Source organism: Lissotriton helveticus, chromosome 3_1 (assembly GCF_964261635.1).
Source record: "Lissotriton helveticus chromosome 3_1, aLisHel1.1, whole genome shotgun sequence".
Classification (NCBI taxonomy): domain Eukaryota; kingdom Metazoa; phylum Chordata; class Amphibia; order Caudata; family Salamandridae; genus Lissotriton; species Lissotriton helveticus.
The window spans coordinates 659,844,820-659,866,265 of NC_136061.1; the positions used below are offsets into that span (position 1 = coordinate 659,844,820).

A 21,446-nucleotide genomic window follows, 5' to 3' on the forward strand; every position below is an offset into this window, starting at 1 on the left:
AGATGCTCCGTCCATCACTACCCCCTTTTGTACCGCTTCTCATTTTGGGACTGGGAGCTTTTGCTGCGTGTTTACCCCTTTCCTACCTGGGGCTTCAGAGTCGACGCGAGCTTGTCCCTACTTCGACTCTTACTGACCTTTAAGCTCTTTTGGCAGAGGGGAAGCAGTGCTGCACTTTTAAATGCTCTGGAGTTTGTTTTTGTCTATCAATGACAAAGAATGCTTATGTGGATGCTGCATTTGTGGATTAAAGGTAAGCTGTTGATCGTGTTGCACGCTTATATGCTATGATCCTGCCGACTACGCCAATGTAGTATTCTCATGCAGATACAAATGATGCAGCTGGGCACAACAATGTAGACAAATAATCCAGGTTTATTGTATGAAGAAATCAAGAAGACCCATCCAGGCCACAGCCAGTCAGGTTAACAGTTCCCAGCATTTGAAGACAAACATTCTAACACTAAGGCAACTACAAACAGAATACAGCATAGTCACAGGGCGTAACCATGGCACTGCAGTCCCATGACATCAGAGACAAGGAAGTCCCAGATGCCACAGGGGCACTATCCGCTAGGATAGGAGTGTTTACCGGCAGCCCGGTAACGTGTCCCGGAAATATTCAGCAGTGGGATTGGTTGGTAAACGACCCGGAAGTACTAACATCACTGACAAATTACATCCGTTAAAACATCTACAAAGGACAACGGGCATTGGGCTGAATTTACGGACAGTCTGTCTGTCTGGGACAGGTTGTCATCTTATTTACGACCAAATGTCAGGACCTGGCAATAGTACATTTTAGAAAAATATTTCGAAATGAGCAAATGTCTAGTCTTCGCAGTTTAAAAACACTACCACCTTCGTGATCAATCAGCACATTTACTAGAGCTTGGCTTGGAAAGATTGAACGTATTTTACTACGTTCTTTATACGAACCCGACCTTCCTTAGTATGATTCTATATTATTTTCAATGCGTTTTGTATTGTGCTGGACACGTTGATACACAATGAAGAGAACCTTTTTTGTGATCCTCAAAAAGGGGGCTTAGTTGCTTGAGTTGCACAAATAGCAGATAATCACGATTGGGATAATCCGACAGTCAAAACATCATAGGGAAAAAGAGTCGAGATGTTGTTATTGTATACAATCTTTTGTGGTGGGTAGGCTCCGGGGCCTTCGGTGATTCATCATGTTCAGGGAGAGGTGTTTACTAAAAAGGCATACTTAAACAGTTATTTTAGTTTTTCTTTTTTTTAAACTTGGTAGAGTGGATGACACTTCAAAGATGGACCTAGTTTATTAGGTTTCGCCTCACCGAAAGCAGCGCAAGCGAAAAACTTTTGTTTACATGTATGGGGCTTCGTCCCGCCTCTCTGTCCCATTGGCTAGCTCCATAAATGGAGGCTAGCCATTGGAACAGAGATCTGTCCGTCATGGCCGGAGCAGATTCGTGGGCGTTCCGGCCATTTTTACTCATCCTGCCCCTTTGACAACGTCATTGTGGTGGTGGGCGGTGTTTTTTTTTTTTTTTTTTTGTTTAGGTTTGTTTGGGCATTTCTTTGAAGATGGCGCCCGGTGGAGAGTGATTTCAGCCCCTGCTGCAACACAAACAAGAGCTCCTCAGCTCGTGGGAGCCGCTAAGCGCTTTTCTTAAACCTATCCCGTTCCCGCCTCCCTCCCGCTGTCCGTGTGCCCGTTCCGTCCCCCCACCCCCCGCTGTCCGTGCCGTTTTCCCACTGCCAAGCCGGGCTGCCCACACCCGCCTCGCCCTCCTGAAGGACGCCCTGATTTGCCTGCTGTATCCCCACTGGGGGGAGAAACTCGAGAGATTCGCCCTTTGCCTGTGGAGACGCCGCATACGCCACAGCCTACCCTCTCCCCGGCACCGCGTTATCCCCAGAAGAAGCTCAGACTCGCCCCGACTGAAATACGCGTCATACGCCAGAAGCGTACGCCTTGCACCATCCTTTGATTTTCAGCCCCCCTGCGAGACGTACCGTCTTGCCTTTGTGGCCGTACGCCTCGCGCCAACCTGCCCGCATTAAAGCACAGCACCACTGAACCTGCAGCGCCAAGACGCCCACGGGCATACGTATGCGCTCTATAAATTGTAATAATAAATAAATTGGTAGAGGTTCGCTTCGTACGCCTGAAGTGTACGCGTTGGCCACGCACTTGTCCTCGAGGCTGCACCTCACCCGAGAGCCGCACTGTACTTAAGTACAGGCCGCCCCGTGCCGCTGCCGCCTCTGGGGGAATCTGCCTGCCAGAGAGGACGCCTGCCCCAAGCCGGACCGGCTCGACAATACCAGCATTCAGAGCCCGCCCCGCACCCCACGTGTACCGCGCATCAACAGGTACTGGGCGTTCCTTCCAAGGCAGCAAGAGCTGTACTGTACCCCCTCGGGCGCCCTTAATCCAGAACTGCATAGTTGGGGGAAAGTAAAATATTGGTAAAGCATTTAAGGAGGAACTCAAAGTACTTTCAAGAAAGCCTCGTTTTTTACATCCCTGAAGTATTTTAAAGAAAGCCTCGTTTTTTTTCCATCACTGAAGTATTTTAAAGAAAGCCTCAGTGTTGTGCATTATTGAAACGATTATAAGCTGATACTGATACTTTCGGGTCGAGTTTGCGCTATATAAAACGGCAAAATAATCACAATGTGTACTCGTGTGCATAGTACAACCCTGCTCACCGCTTTTGTGGATGTCCATGATGACATGTCCGGCAGGTTTTCTATGTCTGCATTTTGCTCACACATAGATATGCCTCTTTCGTCTGCACCAGCCTATCAATGATGTGTGGTCATTTCTACATCACCTCGAACACCACCCCTCCCGAGTGTCATCTACCACGACCCCCTAAGCCCCTTTCACCCATCCCTTCACTCTTGTCTCGGCTCTATACTTGCCAAACCTTCATTCCAAGACGCCTTCCAGTTTCCTCAATCTCTCAGTCCACCTCCCCTTCATTTCCTCCTCCCTGCCTGTCTCTCCTGAGTCCGTCTTCTCCTCTGGTGCCCCTTCTTCCCACAACCAGTTCACGACCCTTCGCCTCACCTACCCCTCCATCACTCCACACAGACCCCCGCTGCATCCCATCTGTTATTCAGCTCCAGCCCCTGCCGAGCCTCAGCCAGGCTCCCTTCCAACCCTCTCATCCTATCCTTCTCACATCTCCTTTACTTCGTCCCTCCTTCTCTCCACGACCCGGTTTCACTCAGCTCCAGCCCCTGCCGAGCCTCAGCCAGGCTCCCTTCCAACCCTCTCATCCTATCCTTCTCACATCTCCTTCACTTCGTCCCTCCTTCTCTCCACGACCCGGTTTCACTCAGCCATTCTTCCCTCTGCAGCCAGCTTGTCCGGCCCCCTTCCTTCAGCTCTCCTGCCGTTTCTTCTCTTCATCTCCTCCCTTGTCTCCCCCCTTCCATTCCGGCCCCTTCCCTTCGTACCCACTTCCTACGACCCTCCCTATCCCTACACCCAATAACTCTATCCCTCCCTCGTCCTTGTATACCACGCCCACAATCAGTCCTTGGCGCCCCACCCCCCTCCCTACGACCCCCTCGTCCCTCCTTCACCCCATCTCTTTTTGCCCGCCATCCCCCATTCACAGCATAATCTGAAAAAGTGTGGGCAGAAGGTGAGGTGGGGAGCTAGAATGGGGAAGGAAGGGAGAGAATCGGGTGCTAGAAAAGTTTACGCTATATAAAACTGCATTAAGTAAAATAAATACTGGCACCCATTCACAGCATAATCTGAAAAAGTGTGGGCAGAAGGTGAGGTGGGGGAGCTAGAAGGGGGAAGGAAGGGAGAGAATCGGGTGCTAGAAAAACTTGAGGAAGATTACTTCATATAATTTTTTACACAGTAGTAGTGAGTGTGCAGAGTAGTGAGTGTGCAGAGTAGTGAGTGTGCAGAGTAGTGAGTGCGCAGAGTAGTGAGTGCGCAGAGTAGTGAGTGCGCAGAGTAGTGAGTGCGCAGAGTAGTGAGTGCGCAGAGTAGTGAGTGCGCAGAGTAGTGAGTGCGCAGAGTAGTGAGTGCGCAGAGTAGAGAGTGCAGAGTAGAGTGCAGAGTGACTGGGGAGTGACTAGGGAGTGACTGGGGAGTGACTAGGGAGTGCAGAGTGACTGGGGGGTGCTAGGGAGTGCAAAGTGACTAGGGAGTGACTGGGGAGTGCAGAGTGACTGGGGAGTGCAGAGTGACTAGGGAGTGCAGAGTGACTGGGGAGTGACTAGGGAGTGACTGGGGAGTGACTAGGGAGTGACTAGGGAGTGACTAGGGAGTGCAGAGTGACTAGGGAGTGACTGGGGAGTGCTAGGGAGTGCAGAGTGGCTAGGGAGTGCAGAGTGACTGGGGAGTGACTAGGGAGTGACTGGGGAGTGACTAGGGAGTGACTGGGGAGTGCAGAGTGACTAGGGAGTGACTGGGGAGTGACTAGGGAGTGCAGAGTGACTGGGGAGTGACTGGGGAGGGACTAGGGAGTGCAGAGTGACTGGGGGGTGACTGGGGAGTGACTAGGGAGTGCAGAGTGACTAGGGAGTGACTGGGGAGTGCTAGGGAGTGCAGCGTGACTGGGGAGTGCAGCGTGACTATGGAGTGCAGAGTGACTGGGGAGTGCAGAGTGACTGGGGAGTGCAGAGTGACTGGGGAGTGCAGAGTGACTGGGGAGTGCAGAGTGACTGGGGAGTGCAGAGTGACTGGGGAGTGCAGAGTGACTGGGGAGTGCAGAGTGACTGGGGAGTGCAGAGTGACTGGGGAGTGCAGAGTGACTGGGGAGTGCAGAGTGACTGGGGAGTGCAGAGTGACTGGGGAGTGCAGAGTGACTGGGGAGTGCAGAGTGACTGGGGAGTGCAGAGTGACTGGGGAGTGCAGAGTGACTGGGGAGTGCAGAGTGACTGGGGAGTGCAGAGTGACTGGGGAGTGCAGAGTGACTGGGGAGTGCAGAGTGACTGGGGAGTGCAGAGTGACTGGGGAGTGCAGAGTGACTGGGGAGTGCAGAGTGACTGGGGAGTGCAGAGTGACTGGGGAGTGCAGAGTGACTGGGGAGTGCAGAGTGACTGGGGAGTGCAGAGTGACTGGGGAGTGCAGAGTGACTGGGGAGTGCAGAGTGACTGGGGAGTGCAGAGTGTCTAGGGTGTGCAGAGTGACTAGGGTGTGCAGAGTGACTAGGGTGTGCAGAGTGACTAGGGTGTGCAGAGTGACTAGGGTGTGCAGAGTGACTAGGGTGTGCAGAGTGACTGGGGTGTGCAGAGTGACTAGGCTGTGCAGAGTGACTAGGCTGTGCAGAGTGACTAGGCTGTGCAGAGTGACTAGGCTGTGCAGAGTGACTAGGCAGTGCAGAGTGACTAGGGTGTGCAGAGTGCTAGGGAGTGCAGAGTGACTGCAGAGATTAAGCTAATGGCAATGTAAATGACAATGCCATTTATTTGTTTTCAAAACCAACACATAAATACAAATTTTGTCATTTACAATGCCAATAGCTCTAACTTTTCCAAAGGCGAAACCATTGCATTGTAAATGCTTGTTTCAGGTGCGAACCAGGAGTTTTAATGGTTCTTCCACTTGTTTGAGCTTATTCTGACATAATACAGTGGACGGCATTCTTGGATCAGCGGCTACTCTTGGGCAGTTAGTGGAAGGCCATATTTTGTTTGCAGAGTGCACGAAGCACCACCTTAAGGTGTCTACTCCCTTAATATTTTTATTCCAAACACCTAATACAAACCCACAGCTTTCGTCTGCATACTTCGAAGTTGCGTTTTTTGCTGTGACCTCAATTGAAATTCTTTCCAGAAATACCAATTTTCCTTCCAATAATCTCCAATGTCATCTTCGAGGGTCTACTGGTGTATGTGACAGGATGTTAAGATAGTGTGAGTACATTAATGTCCATCTTGGACGATTGATGGCTAAAAATAACAATTGTTAGATTGTCCTGTAACTTAGCAATTTAGGAGTTAATAACAATTTGTGGAATAGAAAAGGTTTAATACTTGTACTCCTGTTGTCTTAAAGATTCAAATTAATCCCGTGTAGTATGCTTAATTTATCATAGGTGTGCTATCTGGGTGTGTCCTGTGTCCAAGAACACAAGTGAATCCATCAAAAACAAGCTATCCCCGAAATGGGTATGGTCTCCATGTCAAAAAGGAAGATCATCCTGGAGTCATTCTGGACTCATCTGATGATTACAGTCAGGCTATTCCTGCAATTATCTGGGGAAGGCATCCCAAGCCATCCTGAAATATGCATGTAGAACGAAAAATGTAAATGTGATGACGAACCTAGACTCATCACAAAAACTACAGTAGGATGGTGTTCTGATGACTTCTACTGGCAGGGAGTGATTACCTTTTACAACCCCACGAATACTAATTGACAACTTCAGGATGAGTGAGAATTACTCCAGGATGGGTTCTAGCTAATTTAAGGATGACTCAATTATTCCAGGATGATACTATAACCGCTCCAGGATGGAAGTGGATTACTCTGGAATGATCCCATGACAATTTCTGGATGAGTGTGGATTATTCCTGGATGATCCTATGACAGCTTCAGGATGGCTATTGATTACATCAGAATGGCCCCATTATATTTTCAGAATGAGTGTTGATTACTCTAGGATGACGTGGTGAAAGGGAGGCATGTTTTTGTCCTTGATATTTGGATTTAAGCGGGGACTCCCAGACAAGTTCATTTTCACGGTCTGATGCGTCATTTTTAGTTGTGGATTTTTGATGAAGGACACTAGCCATCCCTGCTAAAAGGGCCAGGTTTTCAAGTTTCTGCAAACTCATCCGCGAACTTGCATCACCAGGCTGAGAAGTTGTGCTTTCAGCATGAGCTTTGTTACCAACTCTTATATAATCCAGTCCACTCTGCTTGGCTTTTTTGTCCTTGCATCTTTTCTCTGCAATTTCTTCCTCTTGTAGTTCGCGTAACCCCCTCTTAAGTCTACCAGCGCTTCCCCGATTGCCACAGTCCATTAACATCTGCTTTTCCTCCAGTGCCCTTTGAAGTAACACCTGTTTTAGACCCTCTGTTGTGCCAGAATAGCTTGCAATTATCTCTTGAAAAATATCCTGAATCATTAGACACTGTTTCTTCACTAAAAAAAAGCAAGAGAAAAAATATATATTTACATATATACTGAAAAACAGATAAGAACACATTGACCACTTGTAATATATCTTCACGCTCTAGCCATAATATATAAAGAGGTATTGATAATAAAGGACAAATGTACAATCTATCCATAACCAAGTAAGTAAGTTTTCCTTAATAGACAGTACACATTGTAAGCCTGAACTTGAACCTCCTGAAAAAAGTTGCCTAAATAAAATAGCTTATCCAAAAATGGCTGCCTTATAGTAGTGCCACAAGCTAAATGTTTCAGTCCTTTTCATAAGTGTTACATTTGTCTCTGGAGAGCAATCCAAGGCATATGTGGGGACATGCATTTTCATTTTTACTGTCCATTATTGGATTAATGAATCACAAATGTAGGTTTTTACTGTAACAGGTTGGTAATTTGTACTGTTATCCTGCAGTTGCAAACTTTTTATAAAGGTTTACTTATTGTGCTTACCAGATGATTGGAACAGAATCATAGCTTTAAAATCTCGCTCTTCGGTGATTGGCCGACCAGCTTCATCTAGATATTTGTCCAAAAGCAGGAAGTCACCATCTTTTCGAACACACACAGAATGATCGCAAGTGAAAAACAGGACGCTGAATGAAACCATGATTATGTCCTGCTAGATATAAAAATCAGGAATTAGTTTGTGTGTGGTTTAAGTTTCAGAGGTAAAATACAAAGCATATCAAACTGATTAACAGATTTAATTGGAGAAAAGCACCCCAAAAAGTACACTGACCTGGTGCAATTTCTATCTAATATGCCTAGATTTTGGACTACAAAGAAGTGTTTGGGCATGTACTGAAGGCCATTGAGGGAATTACGTAATAATCAACTTTCTTTTTGGAGAGCCAGAGTGTATGCTTAGGTCTTGCTGCTCAGAACAAATAGTAATAGCAAAGTAGAGGCATTATGAGAGAAATAGAAGAACTATCAATAAGTGAACTTTCACACTGGGGTTTGTGACGGTAAATTAAGTTACCTATCCCCACAGATGCATAGAGAGTCGGATGCCTGCTACCCTCTGCCCACCGGCACCCCCAACATGAAAGGACAAGCGTTAAAAAATGCAATAGGTTTCACCTTTTATTAAGCTAAAGATATTAGCTTTGCTAGTAATATTGTACGTTAATTGTGCAATATGTAATGGCTTTATAAATGAAACAAAAGGCATTACAATGGCAAATACATAAAGCAAAAGCATTGGCATAGCCAATAGGTCTCCCCTCTGGGACCTTATAAGTGTTTTGCCAGAGGTGTTTGGAAGTTTGGTAAGAGATGCAATTTAACATAAAGGGATCCCATACCTCGTTGACACATGCAGTACCCGCAGTTCAAACGAGAAGAGGGCATGGGTTATAAGATCTCAATCAATGAGGAAGGCACGCGTTACTGCACCTTGTGCGTGTTTTCATTGTATAAATATTTAACACATGATCCGAGGCAGTTGAATCCTAGATACGCGAAAGAGAGAGAGAAGGCGGGAGAGAGAAGGAGCATGAGAGAGAGAGCATGAGAGAGAGAGCATGAGAGAGAGAGCATGAGAGAGAGAGCATGAGAGAGAGCGAGCGTGAGAGAGCGAGCATGAGAGAGCGAGCATGAGAGAGAGCGAGCGTGAGAGAGCGAGAGAGAGCGAGAGCGCGCGCGAGAGAGAGAGAGAGAGCGAGAGGGCGAGAGAGAAGGCGAAGGAGCAGAGAGAGAGAAGGAGAGAGAGAGAGCAGGAGAGAGAGAGAGGAGGAGAGAGAGAGAGGAGGAGAGAGAGAGAGGAGGAGAGAGAGAGAGGAGGAGAGAGAGAGAGAGGAGGAGAGAGAGAAGGAGAGAGAGAGAGAGAAGGAGAGAGAGAGAGAGAGAAGGAGAGAGAGAGAGAGAAGGAGAGAGAGAGAGAGAAGGAGAGAGAGAGAGAGAGAGAGAGATAAGAGAGAAGAGAGAAGGAGAGAGAGAGAGAGAGAGGAGAGAAGAGAGAGAGAGGAGAGAAGAGAGAGAGAGGAGAGAAGAGAGAGAGAGAGAAGAGAAGAGAGAGAGAGAGGAGAGAGAGAGAGAGAGAGGAGAGAAGAGAGAGAGAGGAGAGAAGAGAAGGAGAGAGAGAGAGAGAAGGAGAGAGAGAGAGAGAGAAGGAGAGAGAGAGAGAGAAGGAGAGAGAGAGAGAGAGAGAGATAAGAGAGAAGAGAGAAGGAGAGAGAGAGAGGAGAGAGAGAGAGAGAGAGGAGAGAAGAGAGAGAGAGGAGAGAAGAGAGAGAGAGGAGAGAAGAGAGAGGAGAGAAGAGAAGAGAGAGAGAGAGGAGAGAGAGAGAGAGAGAGGAGAGAAGAGAGAGAGAGGAGAGAAGAGAGAGAGAGGAGAGAAGAGAGGAGAGAAGAGAAGAGAGAGAGAGGAGAGAGAGAGAGAGGAGAGAAGAGAGAGAGAGAGAGAGGAGAGAAGAGAGAGAGAGGAGAGAAGAGAGAGGAGAGAAGAGAAGAGAGAGAGAGAGGAGAGAAGAGAGAGAGAGAGGAGAGAAGAGCGAGAGAGCGAAGGAGAGCGAAGGAGAGCGAAGGAGAGCGAAGGAGAGCGAAGGAGAGCGAAGGAGAGCGAAGGAGAGCGAAGGAGAGCGAAGGAGAGCGAAGGAGAGCGAAGGAGAGCGAAGGAGAGCGAAGGAGAGCGAAGGAGAGCGAAGGAGAGCGAAGGAGAGAGAGAGAGAGAGAGAGAGACGGCGAGAGAGAGAGACGGCGAGAGAGAGAGAAGGCGAGAGAGAGAGAAGGCGAGAGAGAGAGAAGGCGAGAGAGAGAGAAGGCGAGAGAGAGAGAGAAGGCGAGAGAGAGAGAAGGGCGAGAGAGAGAGAAGGCGAGAGAGAGAGAAGGCGAGAGAGAGAGAAGGCGAGAGAGAGAGAAGGCGAGAGAGAGAAGGCGAGAGAGAGAGAAGGCGAGAGAGAGAGAAGGCGAGAGAGAGAGAAGGCGAGAGAGAGAGAAGGCGAGAGAGAGAGAAGGCGAGAGAGAGAGAAGGCGAGAGAGAGAGAAGGCGAGAGAGAGAGAAGGCGAGAGAGAGAGAAGGCGAGAGAGAGAGAAGGCGAGAGAGAGAGAAAGCAGGAGAGAGAAAGCAGGAGAGAGAAAGCAGGAGAGAGAGAGCAGGAGAGAGAGAGCAGGAGAGAGAGAGCAGGAGAGAGAGAGCAGGAGAGAGAGAGCAGGAGAGAGAGAGCAGGAGAGAGAGAGCAGGAGAGAGAGAGCAGGAGAGAGAGAGCAGGAGAGAGAGAGCAGGAGAGAGAGAGCAGAAGAAAGCCCCCAAGTCTGAATCCCGGCGTATGGGGCTGAAACATGTCGGCCATTTTTTATTGATACTTTAATGCTGGTACGTCCTGAAAAACCTAATTCTTTCCATAGTACGCACTATATAGAGCATTCCCCTTTTGGGAGTTACCTGAACCCAGATTCAATAAAATTCTCTTTCTGGCTATCCAGGTATATTTTATATTGAACACTGTCCACATCACTGGGTCACTACTGCTATCAACCAAGGGTAAGATTCTCCTGGTGGAGGCTGCATACTAACAAACTAACCCTATGATTATGCACAAACATGTATGAAGAGCGGAGAACCAAGATATACCACTAACCACACTTCCCAACGGATATATGACGGTACAACGCGTACCGTCACAACGCATACCTTTACAACGCGGCCGTGACAACGCAAGTCGTTACCACGACTTGCGTTGGGGGGGCGCGGATTTCGAATAGTTTAATTTACTATTCTAACACCAGTCCCCGTGGACCCTAGGGAAGGTGTTAGGATAGTAAATTAACTATTTTTAGACCTTGAGCGCCCTCCAGCGCAAGTCGTGGTAACGACTTGCGTTGTCACAGCCGCGGTGTAAAGGTACCGCGTTGTGAAAACATCGTTGTAAACGATGTTTACCCTTCCCAACACGTGCATGAGGGTTTTTTATTGGAGACAGTTATTCCGCTTCCTGCATACCCTGGTTCATGCAGGACAAGTGATCCTTCCCCATTTGATTATTTGTATCGATATTAGGAAATTGAAGGATCACAATTTCCTCCTCCCTCTCTTTGATTATAAGATAGTAACTGCTCTTGGCAGTTCTGATAGCAGCATAGTAGTCTTTTCGAGCAGCGCACAGATTGCTCTTTGCCTCGGGCAGGTAGGCTTGTCTCCACACCCGTTCGAGTTTCTTGCATCCAAGTTTCAGTTCCTGTAGGGTGTGGGAAAACCATGGTTTAGAGGGGGTAAACCGCATCCTACGGATACAACCTTTATTAATGGAGGCAGCAGACCCCTGTTCTCACCATGTGGTAAAGGTACTAACCGCCACTTCAACCTCCGAGGTCAATGTCGGACGGGTTCGAGACAAAGATTCAGACAAGGTGACTAAGTTGATCCTCTGTGGATGTGCAAATGGAGAGGTACTCTCAATCTCCATAGCTCTACCCAAAGACCAGGAGAACTTGATCAACTCATGGTCCGACCATGTCACGCTCTCAGAGCGGGCCATGACAATATCGAAATTGGAGCAGACCAGATCTAGAAGGTGGCCCCCCACATGGGTTGGAGCATCAACCCATTGTTTGAGGTGGGCCATATTTAAGGCTTCCCCTAAGCGGATGGCCTCAATGGAGTTTGAGATATCAACATGGATGTTGAAATCCCACAAAAGGAGATAACTTGAAAATCTTAAGGCACGTGGCACTATGACCTCTTCCAGTGCCCCAACAAAATTCCCAACATAACCCGGAGGCCGATACACGAGTGTACCTCCTAAGGTGAAGTGTGAGTTAAGCACAAGAGAGAAATGGAGCAACTCCGCATCCCCTAGCTCGTCTTGGGGCTCACAGGAGAAGACCCATTGGTCCCTGTAGATCACGGCGCCGCCGCCGCCCCCTCTACCGAGCGGGCGGTCTGCCCTCGTGATTTTAAAGCCACGTGGAATAGCTAGCTCCACCACCGGGGCACACGAATCATTTAGCCAGGTCTCAGTAATAAAGAAAAGATCAAATTGCTTCTCCGCCAAAAGTTCAAACATATCTGCAGCATGCTTTACCAGCGACCTGGCATTAATTAACCCTGCTCTAATCAGCAAGGGGTCTGTGCTTACACGACCAGGGCAGCTCAATGTGGGATGAAAGTGAAAGTTACACGCAGGGCACACCCGAGACAAACTATCGGCCACCCCCCAGGAATTCCCTTCACCACAACTCAGGACATTCAACGCTATGAGATCCTCGTGTGAATACCTTAAAGTAGTAGGCTGTTGCTTCCCATGTAAACAGGCAGTGGGTCTGGCACTAAGCACGTCCGGAGAATGGACGGGCCCTCCTTTGGCGCTCCTGCGGCGCGTCCTAAAGTGCATCACTATTTATGACACAAGCCCCTCCCCCAGCTAGAACGCTAACTCGGGTCCCGCAGGGGTCCGGGACTCACAGAAGATGGCGCCCGACCCAGCCCTCCACAACAATCGGCACCAAGAAGCCGCGGTGGAACGGGGCACAGGGAAACCGGGTAACAGTGCTCAGGAAAGTTAAAAAGGTACAATCAATAACGTGAACACACAGCACAATTTTTAAAATCAATTGTTTGTTTTAAAAAGTTACTGCAGCAATACAGCGGGGTACAAGTTAAAGCAGAGGAGAGTCCCTCGCAATCTGCTCGCCTTCAAAAACGAAATATCAAAGTGCTGCCACCACCCTGAGCAATCGCCCAGGCCCCCGGACTCGGGATCTATTTATGACACAAGCCCCTCCCCCAGCTAGAACGCTAACTCAGGTCCCGCAGGGGTCCGGGACTCACAGAAGATGGCGCCCGACCCAGCCCTCCACAACAATCGGCACCAAGAGGCCGCGGTGGAACGGAGCACAGGGAAACCGGGTAACAGTGCTCAGGAAAGTTAAAAAAGGTACAATTAATAACGTGAACACAGCACAATTTTTAAAATCAATTGTTTGTTTTAAAAAGTTACTGCAGCAATACAGCGGGGTACAAGTTAAAGCAGAGGAGAGTCCCTTACAATCTTCTCGCCTTCAAAAACGAAATATCAAGGTGCTGCAACCACCCTGAGCAATCGCATGCAGAAACATATCAGCGCTGCAACTAAAGGAGCCAATCTTCAGATGAACACCCTGAGAAGAAGACTGAAACCATTCTTACCCACGAATGACCTTAAACAGGCAGCCCAAGCCCTAGTAATTCCCAGAGTGGATTATGGAAATGACGCTCTCTGCGGCCTTCCCAGATCAACAACCGCTCCGCTAAGAGCCTCAATCAATACAGCCGCCAGACTCATAACAGGCTCCAGAAGGAACTGCCACATTTCCCTCGACCTTCGTGCCCTCAACTGGTTACCTTTTGAGACCAGAATCAATTTGAAAATAGCCTGTATGACTCATAAGGCATTGCACCAAAAAACACTGAGATACCTTGCAGAGAAACTAGTACTATCGGGTGGTAGCAGAACAACTAGGAGTTCTGACAATCTTTTTCTTAAACCACAACGTTTCTCGAAGAAAAAAAAACGTATAATCGTACATTCTCAGGAATGGCTCCCAGAATTTGGAACGCCTTACCCATAGAGAGAGAGCGAGAGAGAGAGAAGGAGAGAGAGAGAGAAGGAGAGAGAGAGAGAGAAGGAGAGAGAGAGAGAGAAGGAGAGAGAGAAGGAGAGAGAGAGAGAGAAGGAGAGAGAGAAGGAGAGAGAGAGAGAGAAGGAGAGAGAGAGAGAGAAGGAGAGAGAGAAGGAGAGAGAGAAGGAGAGAGAGAAGGAGAGAGAGAAGGAGAGAGAGAAGGAGAGAGAGAAGGAGAGAGAGAAGGAGAGAGAGAAGGAGAGAGAGAAGGAGAGAGAGAGAGAGCGCGAAGGAGAGAGAGAGAGAGAGAGAGAGAGAGAGAGAGCGAGAGAGCGAGAGAGCGAGAGAGCGAGAGAGCGAGAGAGCGAGAGAGCGAGAGAGCGAGAGAGCGAGAGAGCGAGAGAGCGAGAGAGCGAGAGAGCGAGAGAGCGAGAGAGAGCGAGAGAGCGAGAGAGAGCGAGAGAGCGAGAGAGCGAGAGAGCGAGAGAGAGCGAGAGAGCGAGAGAGCGAGAGAGCGAGAGAGCGAGAGAGCGAGAGAGCGAGAGAGCGAGAGAGAGCGAGAGAGCGAGAGAGCGAGAGAGCGAGAGAGCGAGAGAGCGAGAGAGCGAGAGAGCGAGAGAGCGAGAGAGCAAGAGAGAGAGGAAGCGCACGCGAAGAGAGAGAGAGCGCGGAGAGAGAGAGCGCGGAGAGAGAGAGAGCGCGAAGAGAGAGAGCGCGAAGAGAGAGAGAGCGCGAAGAGAGAGAGAGCGCGAAGAGAGAGAGAGCGCGAAAGAGCGAGAGCGAGAGAGCGAGAGAGAGAGAGAGAGAGAGAGCGCGAAGAGAGAGAGAGAGCGCGAAGAGAGAGAGAGAGCGCGAAGAGAGAGAGAGAGCGCGAAGAGAGAGAGAGAGCGCGAAGAGAGAGAGAGAGCGCGAAGAGAGAGCGCGCGAAGAGAGAGAGAGCGCGAAGAGAGAGAGAGCGCGAAGAGAGAGAGAGCGCGAAGAGAGAGAGAGCGCGAAGAGAGAGAGAGCGCGAAGAGAGAGAGAGCGCGAAGAGAGAGAGAGCGCGAAAGAGCGAGAGCGCGAGAGAGAGAGCGAGAGAGAGAGCGAGAGAGAGAGCGAGAGAGAGAGCGAGAGAGAGAGCGAGAGAGAGAGCGAGAGAGAGAGCGAGAGAGAGAGCGAGAGAGAGAGAGCGAGAGAGAGAGAGCGAGAGAGCGAGAGCGAGAGAGCGAGCGAGAGAAGCATTGGGCCAGGATGCTTGGTTGGAAATGCTGCCTGCGCAGCTCCTGTCGAGACCCCAGCTCGAGGTAATACATAATCCTCCATTAAGGCAGGTAGATGATTTACCGCGTCTCAGCCGCTGTATAAACACCGCCACCAGGACACGCAGGCTCCTGGGGCCGAGTGGCCATGATTGAAACCCAATGGGCTGGAATTAATAGGAAATATTAATGTGATTTATCTCAGGGCTCGATCCCTCTGCCTCAATACTTTAGCAGTAGGTCAGGTTGTAACTGGATAATACATGGCTGGGATCGATGGTGGCAGATGTAACAAGACCGGCTTCATTTTTACAGAGATCTTAGCGGCCCAGGTAAATTAGCGCAAACAGGGAATACGTAATTGGCCCTGTCTCAATAATATATACAAACGAGTTAAAAACATTGCATGCACATGGAACGAAACCAGAATGATAGCCAGTTTTGCGAAAGGGGATATTGCAAGATGTTGGAATGCGTCGGACTACGTTTCCTAAATAGGGCGTAAACCTCAATGGCCACAGGCAACCAGCCCTTTCAATTACACAAATAGCAAACAAAATAAGGAACCAGCATTACAACGGCTAAGTTATTTGAAGCATTTATCCTTATGCTTCGAAACGCATCCATGAAAACTGCCAGTGTTTTAGAAGATGTGCTGCTCTGCACACTACACAGCTTGGGGAACGTGACCAGGATTCAAAAATAGAGTACACATTCATTTAGTAATGAAAGCTCACTACAAGTTGCAAGGACACAAGTTATGCTCAACAATATACAGTATTCACATAAATAAATGTATTTAGCCTTCTTTGATTGACAACTTTTCAGTAGATCGAAAACTTCCATTTGGTCGAGAATCTTGAATACACGCAGGTGCACTTGGAACCAACATGGGACCTACAATATACGGGCAGTAATTTATTTTTCCTGACGGCGAAGAACTTGCTGTGAAACACATTTTTTAGGCTTTTTGCAATTTTCCACAACTTACACAGGCACGCACTAAGTCACACATACACAAAAATACACATGCTCAAACACAAAAGGTGCATATTAAACAAGCAGGCAGGCTGATACATACAAACATCAAACACACATAATGCACACACATTGCAACGCAGGCATTCATTATAACACGTACGAAGCACACACATGCAGAGAGCTGCGTCTGAATTTGGCCCCTTAATGAAAACTCGTGCTATCCGAAAAATGAGGAAGCTGGTCTGGGACGGAAATTGTGCAGCTGGGACCGAGAGCAGAGGATCGATGCTGCTCTTTTTCAAGAAAGGCAGCGCTATGAATGGGGGCTCTGACCCAGGATGGGAGCGTGCAGATATAGCTTGGAGCTTGCCCCGATGGGCTAACATCTACCCCCTGGTAGCAGCTGCAGCACTTACCGGAGTATACGCTGGAATCGATGAAGGAAGTGGAGTTGGAAAAATAAAGAGACTGATGGCTGCTGCCTTGTTTTCGTCTGTCAGATTCCATGGCCATTGCACTGCACGGCGGTCTTCGTTCTTGCTGCAGAACAATGACGTCACTTCCGGCGCTCCCGGATGTGCGTAGGCTTTTGCAAGAGGAATTCTCCGGCTTCAGGTATATGCAAAGGTGAGAGAGCTGCTGTCCATTGAGGACCTGCGGTTCGAGTCCCAGCCAGCCGGCAGACTGATGGTTTACAGTAGGTGATTTTGGCATTGTGTTCGAGGCAGCTGTGCTTTTTAAAATGTATTTTAGTATTGTGATGGAGTGAATTCGGCAGTCACCATGACGACAAAGCTTGTTTTCCTTTGCAAGACCTATTCCTCGGGCCATGAGCAGGTCTGTCCGCAGTTGTTTAATGAGTCTAGCAATCGGATTCCACTAAACTATGTGTTTATGGAAATACTCTATGAAGGAAGTGCAGCCTGGGGTACAGAAAGTATCATTTGCAATCACAGCAGCGCCTCCCGGCATTCCGCATTCATAAACAGTTTGGGGGTTTGTAGGGCTTTTGGATTTTAGGGCGTACATGGTCCGGTGGGTTTGTGTTTTGGGGGGCCAGGTGTAATTCAAGGTTCATGTTTGGGTTTGGGGTGCGAGGGTTAATTTTAGGGTTTAGGGTGTGTTTGGGTTTTAGGGTAGAAGGGTTAATATTAGGGTTTAGGGTGCGTTTGTGTTTGGTGTGCAAGGGTTAATTTGGGGGTTCAGGGTGTGTTTGGGTTTTGGGGTGCAAGGGTTAATTTGGGGGTTCAGGGTGTGTTTGGGTTTTGGGGTGCCAGGGTTAGTTTTAGGGTTTAGGGTGTGTTTGGGTTTTAGGGTACAAGGGTTAATATTAGGGTTTAGGGTGTGTTTGGGTTTGGTGTGCAAGGGTTAATTTGGGGGTTCAGGGTGTGTTTGGGTTTTGGGGTGCCAGGGTTAATTTTAGGGTTTAGGGTGTGTTTGGGGTGCAAGGGTTAATTTGGGGGTTCAGGTTGTGTTTGGGTTTTGGGGTGCCAGGGTTAATTTTAGGGTTTAGGGTGGGTTTGGGGTGCAAGGGTTAATTTAGGGGTTCAGGGTGTGTTTGGGTTTTGGGGTGCCAGGGTTAATTTTATATTGGGGATCAGGGCGTGTTTGGGTTTTGGGGTGCAAGGGTTAATTTGGGGGTAGCAGGGTGTGTTTGGGTTTTGGGGTGCCGGGGTTAATTTTAGGGTTTAGGGTGTGTTTGGGGTGCAAGGGTTAATTTGGGGGTTCAGGGTGTGTTTGGGTTTTGGGGTGCCAGGGTTAATTTTAGGGTTAAGGGTGTGTTTGGGTTTTGGGGTGCCAGGGTTAATTTTAGGGTTTAGGGTGTGTTTGAGTTTTGGGGTGCAAGGGTTAATATTGGGGTTCAGGGTGTGTTCGCGTTTTGGGGTACAAGGGTTAATTTGGGGGTTCAGGGTGTGTTTGGGTTTTGGGGCTCCCAGCTGCAGGAGGTCAGACGTTTATCTGCAATTCATTGTGCAATTATTCAACAGTTTGCATTTTTCTGGAAAACTGAAACCAAAGTGGTGGACGTGCTCTTTAAATAGACAAGCAATTCCTGTTAAAATCACCAGACGCAAAAACATCTTATTGAAAACACAATAGTACCTTTGAAGTATTCAGATGCTTATTTTCAAATCACCCCAAAGTCATCAGGCACAATGTCATCTTGTAAAGTTATCGGAGAGTCATTTACAAGTCATCATCAGGAATAATGACACCTTCTGAAGTCAGCAGATACTAATTTTCAAGTCATCCTTAAATCATCACAAATAATGACACCTACTAAAGTCATCAGGTACTCCTTTTCAAGTCATCCTTAAATCATCACGAATAATGACACCTACTAAAGTCATCAGATACCCATTTTCAAGTCATCCTCAAATCATCAGGCTGAGCTTCTGCAGCTTGCTGAGGACTTCAAGAGCTTGATGATGTCTGATGACGTGTAAATGACTTCTAAGGTAGTTGGACGATCATCCAATGACTCTGGGATGGCTTCTAAAGTAATCCTGTTTGACCTCTGTGCACAATCAGTATCAGAAAAATCCGCAATGGGTAACCTACATACAGTGGTGGCTCCCCTGCTATGGTGGTGAAGTGTCACCCTCCTGGCAGCAGCTGCAAAACTTGAAAAATAAAACAATAAAGCAGGTTTATTATCATTTTATTTTTCTTTCCTGGCCGAGTCTTGAGCGGGCGGAGGTGGGCTAATCCATGGTCATCAAGGATGAGGGATGGTAGGTGCACTTCTATCCGTGCACATATGGATTTGGTCGGCCTTCTCAGTACGACCAAACTGATATACACTCTGAGCTGTCTCCAACCCGAGCTGCGTTGCCGGGTTTGAAACAGCAGGCACAGGTTTCCAGTGTGTCTGGGAGCGTGAATCCACGGCACTCAGGCCACTCCTTATGTTGATCTTGTGCTGCCAGCAGCATGAGAGCAGCATTAGGATTGGCCGCAAGGGAGTCTGTTAGCGTATGCTGCAGGGGAGATGGAAGAGCTGTGATGCGACGGGCATTCAGTAAGTTCTTGTTTTTTTTGCTGTTGTTAATTTTGTCCCCCATTGCCCCACCAGCTGCAACTGCCTACATAAATTAATGGCTTAATCTATTCTACACACATGCTTATTTCTTTGTTTTATTGGTATTGTTGATGAACAGCATCAATAGTAAATAGGTGATCAATTCTTCAAGATTACAATAATATGTGTCTGATAAGCCTAATGTCTTGAATTTTTATAACATGTAATTTTATGCATGCCTCTATTGTAATCCTCAATGTATTTCAAAATTTACAGAGGTACTGCACCAAGATGAATTTAATTAATGTATTATGCAAGCAAAGCATAATCTATCAATTATTTTGTCAAGGAGGGAAAATCAAAAAAATTGACTGATTAAAAAACATGTGGCTTGTGGGTGATATCATGCCTCATGCACTTTTGGTGATGAACAATCGCGGAGTACCTCTTTGTCTAGTCCACTGTGTAACAAACCTCAAATTATATAGGTGTTATATAGGTGACCGTTTCCTGTGCGGTCTGCAGAAGTGTGTAAACCATGAGGAAAGAAAGGACAGTGAAAACGAATAATTAAGGGTAGCAGAAGTTTAACAAAACCTACCATATTAACTGTGCATTGAGAAGAAGGTAGCAGGGTTGCATGATGTTTACGTATCAGTACATAGGAATCACCATCTGCAGAATTCAGAAGAAAGAGGAGACTTGCCTGTGTTATTTGAGTGGTGCAATAACCAGTGAGATTTAGGTATCAGAAAGAGACACAGGAAGAATATGAAAGCACCTTTTTCAAAGGAATAGAAGTGGGGGAGCGGCACAGTTTTCAATATATGCAAAGTTTGGAGAGGGAAACCATGATTGTTCACATTCTTTTGTTACCTAGGTGACGTGAAGCACTGCAGAAGAGAACATCTGCCATATTCAAAGTACTCATGGAGACTTGCAGGCTGGGTTACCTCAATGAAAGTGTGATACAGAGAGCATTGGGTGAAATGATTGATCTTCATTGTATGTAGACAAGCAGCATAAAGTGAATAATGTCAGGAATAGAAATGGTGGAATTCATATGCTCTGGAATCAGATGCTTAATGGTATGTGTTTAGAATGATTGTATTTCGACTGTAAGCAAAATGAAGAGGGGTAAGTCAACTACTAATCTGTTAGAAATTAGTTGACATCAAAATAATCTGAAAAAATAATTAAGGATGAATATTACTGAACAGTGTTTGTGACTGCTAATGCTCAAAATGAAGCTGGAATAAGTGTTTCATAAGAATAGCCATGGCAGGTGATTGAATATGTGGGAAAATGACCTGAGTAATGGGAACGCAATATACTTACATTGTTAAGAACAGTGGTGTTGAATTTAATAAAATATCTACTTGTCCATGGGGCAGGTTGCTTCATAAATCTTCTTGTCCTGTAACAAAATCCACTTGTGCCTTTGGTGCCATGTAATGCAGTGACACATTTTGGCAGCACTTTCATCATATGAGAGCTCTGATATAGCCTTTCTGATTATGCCTGGGCTCATACCATAGTAGTGTTTAAATACTTGCAATCCCCTTATGTTGCCACGTTTCCGCAGATCTACATTCTGGTGGCTGAAGGTAGTGGTAAGCAATAGTTCCAGGGTTAGAATGCCCTTTTGAGTCTGTGCAAACCTATTAACGTGCATGTTTTAGGGATTTTCAACAACTCTTCTCTAAACTTTTCCCACACTGAGAAATGTTGGAAATTTACCCTGACAATGGCAGACGTAAACCTTCTTCTAGAGTTGGGGAAAAAAGTGGTTGGAGGGAAAGTGAATTTGCAAACACTCAGAGTTTCGCATGAGCAAATCTACACATGTACATTTGCTCATGCTAAAATTCAGATCACAGATATTTTCTAGGTGTACTAATCCTTGTCCTACTTCTGTAAATTCTTGGGAATTCACGAAAGCCGTATAGCTGCAATTAATGCATGGACATATACCATGGGTGCACTTTTGAGACTTTCTTTAATAATTGGGCCCCTAATTTGGTCTGGCGTTGACTGTGACCTTTTGTGTTTATTAAAATGCAGTCTCTCTCTCTCTCTCTCTCTCTGTATCGGCTGGCTTCACTGTGAGTGACAGCATTCTGCTCTTTCACAAGGAGCATATCGACACAATAAGTAGTTTTGTTCAGTGCCAGTAACTACTGTGGTAGTGTGTGCTTTTTTAGACCAAATAACAATTTTTGCTTTTTCCAATGTTTATTATAATGGTGAGGCCCGGCAGCTTCCACACCAATAAGGTTTTACAAAAACCATGTCAAAGCAAGTCCCACATTGACAAAACTAAGAAGCTGACCACCAATTCCAACCTACTTGGTTTGCTAATGCTTGTTTATTTTTGTTTCTCATAATCATATTAAAACTGGTTACACTGATTTCCCATTATTAATATTTTTGGGAAATACAAGCATGAATCAACACATGTTACTAAATGATGCTGCAAAGAAATGGTACCTGAAATTTTACAGTGGTTTAGCAAAATGT

General features: G+C 47.2%; 2 protein-coding genes across 4 annotated transcripts in view; one reads left to right on the forward strand and one right to left on the reverse strand.

Moving 5' to 3' along the window:
- Positions 1-357: 357 nt before the first annotated feature.
- Positions 358-16,468, reverse strand: LOC144822816 (uncharacterized). Its single transcript, XM_078680733.1, has 3 exons — positions 16,321-16,468; positions 7,596-7,764; positions 358-7,115 (listed from the first exon to the last, which is right to left on the reverse strand). Exons 2-3 carry the CDS (start codon positions 7,750-7,752, stop codon positions 6,583-6,585), a joined length of 690 nt encoding a protein of 229 aa, XP_078536859.1. The 5' UTR covers positions 7,753-7,764; positions 16,321-16,468; the 3' UTR covers positions 358-6,582.
- Positions 16,414-21,446, forward strand: part of LOC144822815 (zinc finger and BTB domain-containing protein 8A-like) — a 101,031-nt gene continuing 95,998 nt past the window's right edge. Inside the window, exon 1 of one of the 3 annotated variants that reach the window (XM_078680731.1) lies at positions 16,414-16,531. The gene's annotated coding sequence lies outside the window, so the exon portion shown is untranslated. Of the gene's footprint in view, positions 16,602-21,446 lie in introns of all 3 variants that reach the window. The other 2 variants (XM_078680732.1, XM_078680730.1) reach the window with 2 other exon arrangements.

Bases quoted from the DNA above. Each gene is read 5' to 3' on its own strand.
- LOC144822816 (XM_078680733.1), bottom strand. From the start codon at position 7,752: ATGGTTTCATTCAGCGTCCTGTTTTTCACTTGCGATCATTCTGTGTGT. The intron at 7,116-7,595 runs GTAAGCACAATA...GCTTTTTTTTAG, and splicing joins GATTCTGTTCCAATCATCTG to TGAAGAAACAGTGTCTAATG.